Genomic DNA, 13,177 nt, shown 5'->3' with positions numbered 1-13,177 from the left:
ATTTATTATTACTAGGTCTCAATTCCTTAAGTCTTACCTGTTTTGCACTTCCTGTAGTTTTTTTAAAGAAGGTTAAAGAAAGTTCAGTTTCCATGCCTCTCGCAGAAAACACTTGCGCTTCCTTAGTCATGTCAGTAGGTCGAAAAGCAGTTGGCAGGGAAAACATCTGGTTAGCTTAGTGACTGGAAAGAAGCTGTTGAATGGGTGGGGCCAATTACTTCCTTTCATTCAGTGTGAAGGTGAACAACTGCGACTGTAAATGCCATGCATGTTTTATCTGTAGGAAAATGCTTGAGAAGCATCAATGCTTCCACAAGCGCCTGCATCCTAGCTGCTTCCTCAAATGACTAACATGCTTTGCAGCCAGTAAGATGCTTTGACCTTGTAGACACTGCTGGGGTGAAATGACCAATTAAGTAAAGCAGTACCAGACTTCCTGGAAGACAAGGCAAGGAAACTGAGAACTTTAAAATAGAGGTTTGCAGTGTCTTTCTTTCAAAAGTGCATAACGGGCAAGATTTATGAAGTTACTTTACCATTTACTTTAAATCACAGTCTCACCCCCCAAACCTTTAAATTTATCCAAACCATAAAGATTACAAGCTGATTACAAAATTGGTATTTTGTTCGCTTTTATCTCTACAACAGATGCCAGTGCAGCACTATGATGTGACTAAGTGTAGTAGCCAGTGCCATTGTCCTCAACATTATAAGAGGAGGGGGTTATGTTGTTTATGAAATCCTGGGGGAGTCCCCTTCTATATTGGACCATGAGAGAGCCCAGGGGACTCTGATAAAGACCCCCCCCCCCTCCCCCCACGACTGTCACCAACCATCTGTGCAAGGGGGTTTGCAAAAAGAGACTTTATTTTTGTCAATTTCCGTGAGAAGGGTGTGTTTGTAATTTTAAAGACTCCCTTAAGACTTTTTTTTTTCTAAATAAAAAATATATAACTTTGTTTTTGTAATATCTTTTGGTTAAAACATATTTTACCTGCTAGATGACACCCATGTTTTTTTTGTCAAATTCAACTGTTTATGGAAGATTTACACATTAAGTACATTGAAACTATGCATAATAACATTGTAATTATGTGTAAGCAGACATGCATTTACTAAATAACTACTATGCAAATACACAGTAATTGGAGACACTTAATGTAAAGTGGTACCGGTAACTGCATAATTTAGGGGATATTTATGTGGTTTGGGCTGGATTTGTGCTGTTGCTTCGTGACAAATCTGGAGTGTCGAATACAGTCTGTTTTACGTCTTTCTCTTGCAGCTGCTGCGACATTTGAGGACTTCCAGATTCGCCCACACGCGCTCAATGTGCACTCGTACCGCGCGCCGGCGTTCTGCGATCACTGCGGGGAGATGCTGTTCGGCCTGGTGCGGCAGGGACTGAAGTGTGACGGTCAGTACCATTCTGTCCACTAGAGGGCAGCGCTGCCTGTCGTATTTCAGTGCAGAAGCTCCAATGCCAAGTGGCTGTAAATTGCAGTGTCGCCCAATCCTGCTCGATTTTTAAACTGCAATGCAAGTCAGTTTTCTCTGTTTAATCCGTCCTTCCATGTCCTCCAAGTTCATTGTATGGCAAACGTGCATAATATTGTTGTTCGTTAGCACAAGCACATGGTATAGACCATAGTTGGTCGACCTCTGTTGCTGTTTGACCAGACTACATATCTCCTTTACCGCTTCTGTGCACATTCAATTGAAGGAACCCTTCATCAGCTTTCTGTCTCCCCCTGCAGGCTGTGGGCTGAACTACCACAAGCGCTGCGCCTTCAGCATCCCCAACAATTGCAGCGGAGCACGCAAGAGACGTCTGTCCACGACGTCCCTGACCAGCACTCCTTCCCTGCGTCTGTCCACTTCTGAGTCCATCTCGTCAGTTACCACTGTAGAGGACACCATGGTGAGAGTTAAAAATCTATGCACTCGGAATAAATAAATAACATTTTTAAAAAAGGGATTTTGTGGAGGTGCCTGTAAGCTACATTAGTTTTAAATACTGTACGAATTGTGCTGAAACTTTGTGAGGACATGATCAAGTTTATTGTATTATCATAAATATAGAAGTAATTTTGTATGTTTGTTTTTTGTTCACAGATGAGCATGCACTTTAATCCATACATAGAAGCGTTATTATCTAACGTCTGCGATATTGGTGCAAAGGCTCACCGTTGAATAGCGGGATATAGGCTTATATTCATGGCAATACAGTATTGAGTGTCCCTTATTCTTTGTGTGCCTACCCTATGCATATCAATACTGTAATTTAATGGCTCCCCCTGTTTCTATATCATAAAAGTTCCCAATGTCACCTGATTTCTTAGATCTCCAAGCCAGATGGTAACCAGCTGTAAAACAATAGGAAATTGATACGGATTTCAATATTATAGAACTCTGATGGCAAATAAATATATAAAAAAGAGACGGGGGGATGTGATTAAAATGTAGCTGTATGTCCTTTAACTTTTTCATAGCTACTTGGGCTCTGTGCTGATGAAGTTAAGCCCCTTTGTTCCATCTGTTAGCATTGCAATACCCCCCTCTGATGGCAGAAGCAGGTATTGCAAGGCTGCAGAATGTGCGAGCTGTTCTAAAGGTTATTGAAAGTTCACCATCCTATTGGCACAATCATAACCCCAAGGTCAACCGTGGTAAGAGTCCAGTTCATGCCAAAAATATATCAATTAGATTCTACATTAGTGTGCAAATATGTTAGAACACCAAGATTTGTCATTTAAATCATTTATATACCTACCTGCATGAAAACTTCTGGGTGTGAGGATTTACATTTTTGGTCATTAGACACTTGTGTGTGAAAATGTTAGACCACGTTGTGCTTTAATTAGGCATCTTAAACAACTTCTAAAAAGTCTCATGCAAGTTCCTTTTGTCTCACTATTTTAAGTGAATTGCGTGTGTGGCCTGTAAGTCATCAATTCAATTAGACAATTGCTAATTTGCCAGACAATTTTCCAAGATTTTCAGTTACTGTGGTTTGATTTCATATGCATAACAAATCAAAACTGGAGCAATTGGGTGCTCTAATACATGTGCACACTGCTGTAATTCATCAATAAGAAGAATGTGTTGCTGCCAACAGATTCTGATAATAATGCAAAGTAACCGAGACTAAACTAAACTGAATCATAAACGTTCTCTCTCTCTCCTCCTGCCCCAGCCTCGGACCCCCAGTGATGTGAGCAACCCGGCCCGCCGGTTCTACTCCGGACGTCCCATTCAGCTGGATAAAATGCTCCTGTCCAAAGTGAAGGTCCCGCACACCTTTGAAGTGCACTCCTACACGCGGCCCACTGTCTGTCAGTTCTGCAAAAAGCTTCTTAAGGGCCTGTTCAGACAAGGCTTGCAGTGCAAAGGTAAGAACATACAACCAGCACCACTGTACTCTCTGTGAAACTTTGGGGTGGCTCAGTATGGATAATGGATGGATCTTTTGTGTTTAATTGATGAGGTGTACACTGGAAATGCGCCAAGTTACCTTGCATCTCTGTTAGGTACATGTATCTCTGCCTAGCCATTAAGAGTTAACTTTTTAAAATCCCTAGATTGAGATCTAATATGGGCCAAGTGCCTTTGTATATCAAGCATCTCATATTTGGAATTGCCTTTTGAATATAAAAACAGCCTCTTCACAAAACCTTTTTAAATCTCTCATAAATATGGATTTTAAATCTGACCAGGGTTGCAAATCCAGTAAATACTGACTGTGGCCAGAATTCGGTTAACAGTTTATTTCAAGGGCGGTTAGCTTTGTTTTGAAGAGTATAGAAAAGCTCCCTTCTGTTTGTTTTAGTGGAAAACTGAAAACGCCTTTATTTTGACAGACTGGGTTTGGCTTGTTTGTTTCAGTGCAATGAAAAGGAAAAATTAGTTCAGAAAAATGTGGAAGTGAATCACCAAGTGACCTCAGTTCATTTAAAGTATGATGTAATTTTTTAAGAAGTTCTTTTTTTTTGGTTTCCAGACAAACTGAACTAGGTTAATTGGAAACAAGGTTGAGAACGACATGTTAACTGCAGGACAGTAATGTAAGGCTATACTGTGCAGATACAAGGCGACTTACAGAGACTAGGGTGTGTGAACTATGCATCAGCTGCAGAGTCACTTTCAATTACATCTCACCCAAAAGACAAAGTACAAGGAGGTTAAGTGACTTGCTCAGGGTCACACAATGAGTCAGTGGCTGAGGTGGGATTTGAACCGGGGACCTCCTGAATTGTTTTTTTCTTTTCTTTTTTTAACAGTGGAATTTATCAATTTGGTATTTTAAATATTGATGTCAAAGCTTCACATCATTGGTAAATTGCTGTGAATTCAATGGCTACTGCTGTTGGCGGTTGGACATGTACGTTAATGACATATCTTGTCTATAATCTTCTTTTCTTCCAGACTGCAAGTTCAACTGCCACAAGCGCTGTGCTTTGAAGGTTCCAAACGACTGCTTGGGAGAAACCTTAATAAACGGGGGTATGTTGAGTTACTGGCTTGGTTGTTTCATCATTTTCACTACTACAGCTGTGGCCAAATGTTTTGCATCACCCTGTAGAATGAACTATGCTTCATGAATTCGAATGAAACCTGCTGAATAATGTTACGTTGACATATTGAATTACATACCACCGCTTTGTAGTTTTCCACATAATTACCGAAAAACAGATTTTTAAAAAAGTTGGCATTTCAAAATCTAACATGAAATACCGCAGCTAGACTTTTGCCATATCATTTTGTAGTTTCTTTAATTACGTGATAAAGAAAATATCTAAATTATGATCGTACAGTTTTTTTTTGGACTCACCTAAAATTCTAGGTGATGCAAAACTTTTGGCCATAGCTGTACAATCCCACTTACCCTCCACACGTATTTATAGGTTTCTTGCATTACGTGAACTTGTCTGGACAGGTTCAACTGTAATGCCCAAGCATTTTTGAAATGAGAAAAGCTACTTTTAATTATGTAACTAGATTCGGGTTCATTTTTTTTCCCCTGTCCGGCAACACGTAATGTAATCTATATGAAAAATTCTGGCTTGCAAGGCTGGATTTAAAAACAATAACAATATAAAGGGGTAGAGAAGCATTGTTTTAGAGGTGAAACAGAAATGGGCATTACAGGGCATTACAGTTTAGACTTTAAATGCTAGACAAGTGTTAAGTTAGGAATCTCATCTAAATGCTCATCAAAATTATGCAGGCCAAAAGTGCATACAGGACAATCTATATCCTGTTCAGTATTTCTCACCGTCATTTCCATATACAGCTAAATGCTGCAAACATACAGTCACATACACAAATACATGTTGCCATTGTAAAAAGGCTTCTTAAAATGGCTTTTACCAACTGGTTACAAACATTCACAATTTAGTGTTAGTTTAAACAATTTGAAACTTGTTTAATCCTAAAGTTTAGGAAATTAAATGGAAATGGTAAAGTTGTCAATTTTTTAAAAGGATCGGTAGTCTGTGAATTTGACCAGAAGGTCAAACCTATGTCCCACCATCCTTCTGTTTGACCTAGTTTGGCTCTAATTACTGTGTATTTACATAGTAGTTACTTTGTAATTATGTGTATACATGTAACTACTATGTAAATACACAGTCATTTGAGACACAATGTAAAGTGTCACTGGCTGTGTAACAGTAACGTTTGTAAATTTTATTTAGTTTGTGCGATATGAAGGACTGATTTCATTATTTCGATGGCTGCAGATATTTCCGTAAATGAAGACAATTAAATTATAGCACTTGACGAAGTTGCCCTTGGCATCTGTTCAGTGTTTGTGGGCTGTGGCTGGTACCCTTTTCAAGGGCTGTGATCGGCTCCTTTCTCCTCAGATCTGCTGAGCCCCAGTGTGGATGCCGAGATGCCAATGGATTTTTCCAGCGAGTACAGCGACGGAGACAAGGCCTCTTTCATGGACGACTCGGATGATTCCGGAATCATCCCAGGATCTCACTCTGAGAACAACTTCCCAGAGGAAAATCCCAATGGCTCGAGTGGAGCGGAGAGGTGCGGGAGTGTAAAGCGGGAGGCTCTTTATTTACAAAGCATGTTGTCTTTTTTTAAAACAAACAAAAAAAATAAGTTATAATTCCAATGACTATTTATTTTAAGGGCCTCTTTTTTAGTTTATTATTAACGTTGTTCTTTTTGAGCTAAGGGTTCCACATAAACGAGTGTAGCGGGCAGTGTTGTGTGATGCACTGCCGTCAGAGATTCTGTTTCCTGTCGACGGGGAGATGAGGTTAAAAGCTCTATAACCACAATGCAGACGAGCCCGATTTCAAATATGTGATCGTCCTAGGAATTGGTCATCCATAGGGCTGTGATGTTTGCAGTTTTATCTGGCCTATTATATATTAACTAACAATTAAAAGAAAAATAAATGTTTATTAGCTGGTTGTTAATGATTAATAGGTGGCCCTTTAAAATAAAGCATAACCCAAACTCTTGTAATAACTAAGGTCACATTATGACAATTCATAATATGCAGATCCCCATATGTCTCACAATTCCTATTAAGGCCTTGATCGTCGACTTTGCATGATGAGTTATAACTTTTGATTCTTGAGGCCTGTTTAAAGATCTAGGAAAAATAACAGCGGAAATCTGTCTAGGAAATAGAACTCAGCACATGATGGGCCATTTCAACAGATTTAGTTACAACTTTCAATACTAAGCAGCTGCAGAAGGTGAAAGTGCTCTCTGTTTTTTCCACTGGTGAGCAGATGAACAGCAGCGAGTCCAGTGCTTCTGTCTGAAAGCCAAGTGTGAGACAGGAGTGTTAGCTGTGTCTCTCTGTGTCTCTGCAGCTCCATGGGTTACATTCCTCTGATGAGGGTGGTGCAGTCAATCCGGCAGACCACACGCAAGTCCAGCACCACCATCAAAGAAGGCTGGATGGTGCATTACAACAACAAGGACACACTGGTAATAACCTCTTCCACAGCTCAATGTATAACAGATTCCCCATCGACGCACTGATCTGGTGTCCCTCCCAAGTGATGACATTGTGGAGTAAAAGTTTGAATTTCTAATGGAGCAAAACCAGACGGCACCAGAAAAACAACTTTGTCTTAACAAAAAGAGCTATCCTTGCTCTGACTTTTTTTCCTTCCTCTGACTTTTTTCCTATCTTTTTTCTTACAGCTCCTTGCCTGTCACTCCCCTGGTCTTTCTTTTGGTCTTTCTTTCTTTCTTTCTTTCCTTCCTTACTGGCTAGTTTGGCTCTTGTTCAGCCCCTCATGACCTCTGACCTCTGACCTCTCCACCAGCGGAAGCGTCACTACTGGAGACTCGACTGCAAGTGCATCATCCTGTTTCAGAATGACACCACCAGCAAGTATTACAAGGTATGAACTTCACTTACTCCCCTGACTGGTAAACCAATGAAATCCTTTCCTTTTAGCTGGTGGAATTCTTGTTTATTAATCCGTATTGAAACATTCCAGACTTGTAATGTATTGCTGGAATTAAGCCAATTCCTGATTGGATTAATTAATATAAACATGGCTAACCAGAAAGAAACACAGAGTTTCTTAATGAGGCGCACCTGTCAATAATTAAGGACACAGGTGTATATAAATAGGGCAGTGTGGCAGTGGTCTGTTGGAAGGCTATGTCCTGTGTATAGACCCAAGGAAAACCCAGTCTTTATATTTTATAAAGTTTTATATTGAAACTTTCTTGGATTTGTTTTGTTACACTGTTTTGTATATCGGGGGGGGAAATGGCTTAGCCATCCGATATTTAGTTTAGTTAGCACTCCAAAGTGGAGTTAGGACTTTGTTTTGTTATATATATATTATATGTAATATTTTTTTTAATCATATGGAGGCATACGATTAAAAATGGGGTAATATTGAAAACCAGGCTCTTTTAGTGGGAAGGCGTGTTGAAATCCCGGGACACCTTCCTCAAAACCGGCATGATCCAAGGAAAACAGGGACAACCTTCGTTGAGACGTCAATGGATGGGTGTGCTCCTAACCCTTAGCACTGCTCTAACGGGATTCAGTAACAGGTGTTGTTCCCCACAGGAAATCCCGCTATCAGAGATCCTGTCTGTTGAGACAGCCCAAAATTTCAGTCTGGTCCCGGCAGGAACCAGTCCCCACTGCTTCGAGATCATCACTGGTAACATGCGCTACTTTGTCGGGGAAGAGCCCTCCATCAGCCCGGGCTCCCCCAATTGCACCTTGCCAAACAGCGGAGTGGGTGGGGAGGTAGCTAAAGCCTGGGAGAGTGCCATTCGCCAGGCCCTCATGCCAGTCATCTTCCAGGACGCACCCACCCCGCAAGGACACACCCCTCACAGTGAGTACGCAGCAGGGGTATTGGTAAGCCCCACCCCCATCATACATTATTCATGTTTAGCCCCTCCCCTATCTAGCAGTTGGGTGGAATTCATATCGGCAATGAAGAATATATTATCACACAATAGATTAACGTTAACTGCGAAGACAGCTACTTCAGTATTACTTCTAACAAAAATACTTTAGGCTTATTTAAGGGTATAAGTGCTTTTACATTTTATTTTTTGTCTTCTAAACTGAATGGTAACATGACATATACTATATTTTATTTTTTCTGTGAATTAATTTTCATATCTCTACAGCTCTGGCCAAAAGTTTTGCATCACCTAGAATTTTAGGATTGAGACCATTTATTAATTAAACAATTTAACATCATGTAATCAAAGAAACTACAAAATGATATTGCGAAAGTCTACCAGAAGCAGTATTTCATGTTAGATTTCAAAATGTCACATTTTTCGATTTGACAGCTTTTCGTTAAGTGAAAACTACAAAGCGGTGTGTAATTCAATATGTTAGTGTAACATTATTCAGCAGGTTTCATTTGACTTCATGAAGCAACATGTGATACAAAACGTTTGGCCATAGCTGTATATATGTACCTCCTCTCTGTGTACATTAACAGCAGTGTTTTAATGTTGCAGGACAAGCCTCAGTCAGTATATCTGTGTCTAACAGCCAGATTCAGGAGAATGTGGTGAGTGGAGAGCTCTTGTGCTTTGTTTGAGGTGAAGGGCATCTGGGTTTAAATGCAGCTGAATTACCGTACTTTGTTTAAAATAAAAATATGTTGATAAGTTTGAAATTGATCTGTGTTAACAAGCAGGTATTATTTTTTGAATTCATAATTTAAGAGTTGATATTCTTTTAAAAAGTTGCTTCACGCATTTCTTATTTTCAAAGTTTTAAAGTAAATACATTTTTGATTCCTGTACAAGTTTCTCAAAGCGTCTAAATATTTAATTTCAATGTGTTCTGGAAATATTGTGGTAGATCAATATACAGTAAAGTTGTCCAACTGCATTTGTCCGAAATAGCCAATAACTAGCACAAATAAATTGTAAACGTATCACCTGGAAGATGTTTAGAGCCATATTCAGAAACAACTTGAGTGTTAGTGTGTTTTCTGTGTGAAACATCATAGCACCCTTAAGTGAGCACTACCATTCAAACCCCCCCCTGGGTGTGCCTTGTGGTGCACAGTAGTATGCACCACTATTGTATACAGTACTGCAATAATACTACACTGTACAAAAGTATGGTTCTATATTAGTTATTGTGATCTCTGCTAAAATACAGCCCTACAGTATATGCTATTGTAAAGTACAATATTAGGTACTAAACGGTATAGGACGCTCTGAAATATCTACCATAATACAACAGTTCTGCAGTACACTATGGTTCTGCAGTAGGTACCATATAATTCCATAGATTCTGCAAAAATGACCTGAGCCCTGATCTAGTGCTTTTTAGTGGGAAGGATGCAAGTTCACATCTTGAGACCCTGTGTTTAATTAAGTGTACAGTAGTTGCTGTAAGCTGGTGATGATTCTGCTTTTACCTCCTGTAGGATATTGGGATGGTCTATCAGATCTTTGCAGATGAGGTGCTGGGCTCTGGCCAGTTTGGAGTGGTGTACGGAGGTAAGCCAGTTAATGTTCCTACTGCTTTACATGGTACTGGTAGGCTATTCCATGCATTTATAACTCTTCTGTTCCAAACTTACTTTTACTTTGCATCTATTTATACCCTCTCGGGCTAAATTTGAAGTAGTGACTTGGGTGAACTTTTTTTTATCTATACCATTTAGGCTTTTAAAACCTTCAGTTAAATTGCCTCTTTCCCAAGGCTAATGAGATTTTTACCCTGTCCTCGAAGCTCTTACCATTAAGTCCTGGGATCAGCCTAGTTCCTTCTAAAGTGCAATATTTTTTTTTTTTTTTGTAGTGGGTTGACCAAAACCGTTAAGGGTATGAATCAGTGTGGGGGCAGCAGTGTGGAGTAGTGGTTAGGGCTCTGGACTCTTGACCGGAGGGTCGTGGGTTCAATCCCCGTGGAGGACACTGCTGCTGTAGTCTTGAGCAAGGTACTTTACCCAGATTGCTCCAGTAAAAACCCAGCTGTATAAATGGGTAATTGTATGTAGAAATAATGTAATTGAATGTAAAAAATAATGTGATATCTTGTAACAATTGTAAGTCGCCCTGGATAAGGGCGTCTGCTAAGAAATAAATAATAATAATAATAATAATAATAATAATAATAATAATAATAATAATAATAATGAATCCAGCATTATATAGCCTTATCATACATTTCTAGACTTGTACAATATAAAACACTTTTGTCAATTTTTAAATGAGATATTTTTCTCGATTTTGAAAACGAACTATTTTTTTTATATTTTATGAAGGAAAACATCGGAAAACCGGGAGAGACGTGGCGGTGAAGGTTATCGACAAACTGAGATTCCCGACGAAACAGGAGAGCCAGCTTAGGAACGAAGTGGCCATCTTGCAGGTAATCAGACAGGCGGAGGGGTGGAGACAGAGAAGCAAGAGATAGGCTCTCCCACCTCTGCCTTGTTGTACACACTGTGTGGCATTAAAGTGATTGTAGCCAACAAAAAAAAGTTCCATAACTCTTTTACAGGTTGTGGACTTCCATTCGTTCAATGAGAACTTTCTCTAGTAAACTTTGTATTTTTATTTGAAATGATAACATATGTTATTACACTCGTTTAAAGAAATCTCTGTCAGCCATGATTTTGGTTTAGTGTTGCATTTGCCTGGTCAATTCACCTGCAGGGTGAAATTGTCCCCACCCTTTAAATGGCTTCTTTCCTGTCATTAACCAATCAGCTCCTTCCCCTGTTGACTGACATGCTTTGCAGCCAGTAATATTCCTTAACCCAAAAGACGCTGCTGAGGTGAAATGACCCAGTAACAGACTTCCGGGGGGGCAAGGCAAGCAAACGGGGAACCTTTACCTTATTGTCGTACCAGATGTCTGTTTTATAATGCAAACACATGTTTGTTATGACATGTGTTTCTTTCAAAACTGCCCATTTGAGGCCTATTCAGCTACTGGAAGTACACAATGTAAGGTAAGCTTGTGTTCACTATAATTACTCTTGCAGTCTTGTAGAGACTCCTGTAGTGATTCTGCAGCCTTCGATAAGCACGTTTGGTCACTGGCGTGTCGGATACCATCACAGCCCCCTGTCTCTTTCCCCCCCCCCCTCCCCTCACCCACAGAGCCTGCGCCACCCTGGGATCGTGAACCTGGAGTGCATGTTCGAGACTCCGGAGAAGGTCTTCGTTGTCATGGAGAGGCTCCACGGCGACATGCTGGAGATGATCTTGTCCAGTGAGAGAGGGCGGCTTCCTGAGAAACTCACCAAGTTCCTTATTACACAGGTATCCTGGCTGTTTAAGTGGTAGTTACTTAGTAAATACATGTGTACTTGCACATAATTACAATGTTATTATGCCTAGTTACAATCTACTTCAAATCTTTTTGCAAACCTAACAAAAACTCTAACCATTTTCTGATGCAATTCTTTATTTACATTGTAGCTATGCATAATAACATTGTAGTTATGTGTAAGTGCACATGTATTTACTAAGCAACTACTATCTCAATACGGTGCAATTAGAGACCCTTAATTAAGTGTTGATGTCTAGTTCAAAGACCATGCCATACAGTAGATGTATGTTTTGAAAAATACATTTTCCTCAAACTGTAGCCTTCCGCTTAAGTGTTCCTACGATACCTTTTGCCTTTACATATGGCAGTTCTGAAAATGACTATTGAAAAGTGTCCAGTAGATGGAGCTATAGAGTAGGGTAGGGGTAGCTGTACTGTGTTTACCACAAGTGATCCTACCCCTGCTGCTGCTGTGTTCTCTTCTCACTGTCGTTTCCTCCCCCGGACAGATTCTGTCAGCGCTGAGGCACCTCCACTTCAAGAACATTGTGCACTGTGACCTCAAGCCAGAAAACGTCCTGCTGGCCTCGGCTGACCCCTTTCCTCAGGTATCCAAAACTCAACGTTGAATAGCAACGCCACTGAAAATGCTTTCATTAAATAAAATGACAAAAGTATAAAGTGTTTTATCAATTGCAATACGATCCACTCGGAATGATCATAAAAAAATGGTATTTGGATAGTAAAAACCAGTGCACACACACACACACGCAGAGAAGTCATATAAAATTGAGAGTGTATTGGATTGTAGCAAAACGCAATCTGAAACATCTATAAGAGACTTGAGTGTACGGTATGATACAAATGGAGTAAAATCAATGCAGTTGTGTGACAGACAGACGGGTGGACACATTCAGCACCTATGGAGCCCTGTTTTTTTTAATGCAGTTAATGAAGCGTGAGCATGCTTGTTTAAGCCGGCTGTCCCGTCCCCCCCCCCGTCCCCCGTCCCCCCCTCCATGTCCCCAGGTGAAGCTGTGCGATTTTGGCTTCGCCCGGATCATCGGTGAGAAGTCGTTTCGGCGCTCTGTGGTGGGCACGCCTGCGTACCTTGCCCCAGAAGTGCTCCTGAACCAGGGGTACAACCGCTCCCTGGACATGTGGTCTGTGGGGGTGATCATGTATGTGAGCCTGAGCGGCACCTTCCCCTTCAATGAGGACGAGGACATCAACGACCAGATCCACAACGCAGCCTTCATGTACCCTCCCAACCCCTGGAAAACCATCTCCACCGAAGGTACTCGTCAACCTGCTGCTTCACAACTACCCAGCACTCCAGATCTGCTCCGTGCTGGCTGTTTCACGCATTGAAAAAAAATAGGAGCTACGTATGGTATTGCA

At 40.6% G+C, this 13,177-nt stretch overlaps 1 protein-coding gene across 1 annotated transcript in view; it reads left to right on the top strand.

Annotated features, from left to right (window-relative positions):
- LOC117415899 (serine/threonine-protein kinase D2-like) overlaps positions 1–13,177 on the top strand; it is a 38,763-nt gene that overhangs the window by 20,696 nt on the left and 4,890 nt on the right. The window contains exons 3-16 of the mRNA XM_034026816.3: positions 1,286–1,417; positions 1,758–1,921; positions 3,197–3,392; positions 4,426–4,503; positions 5,868–6,042; positions 6,846–6,963; positions 7,308–7,385; positions 8,072–8,348; positions 8,992–9,044; positions 9,918–9,990; positions 10,761–10,867; positions 11,605–11,766; positions 12,286–12,384; positions 12,806–13,073. Of these exons, the coding sequence (XP_033882707.1) occupies positions 1,286–1,417; positions 1,758–1,921; positions 3,197–3,392; positions 4,426–4,503; positions 5,868–6,042; positions 6,846–6,963; positions 7,308–7,385; positions 8,072–8,348; positions 8,992–9,044; positions 9,918–9,990; positions 10,761–10,867; positions 11,605–11,766; positions 12,286–12,384; positions 12,806–13,073 (1,980 nt within the window). The remainder of the gene's footprint in view (positions 1–1,285; positions 1,418–1,757; positions 1,922–3,196; positions 3,393–4,425; positions 4,504–5,867; positions 6,043–6,845; positions 6,964–7,307; positions 7,386–8,071; positions 8,349–8,991; positions 9,045–9,917; positions 9,991–10,760; positions 10,868–11,604; positions 11,767–12,285; positions 12,385–12,805; positions 13,074–13,177) is intronic.

The sequence above is a fragment of the Acipenser ruthenus genome, chromosome 7 (assembly GCF_902713425.1).
Source record: "Acipenser ruthenus chromosome 7, fAciRut3.2 maternal haplotype, whole genome shotgun sequence".
Taxonomy (NCBI): Eukaryota; Metazoa; Chordata; class Actinopteri; order Acipenseriformes; family Acipenseridae; genus Acipenser; species Acipenser ruthenus.
Note: the sequence above shows the minus strand (reverse complement) of the source record. Positions and strands in the feature narration are given on the sequence as shown.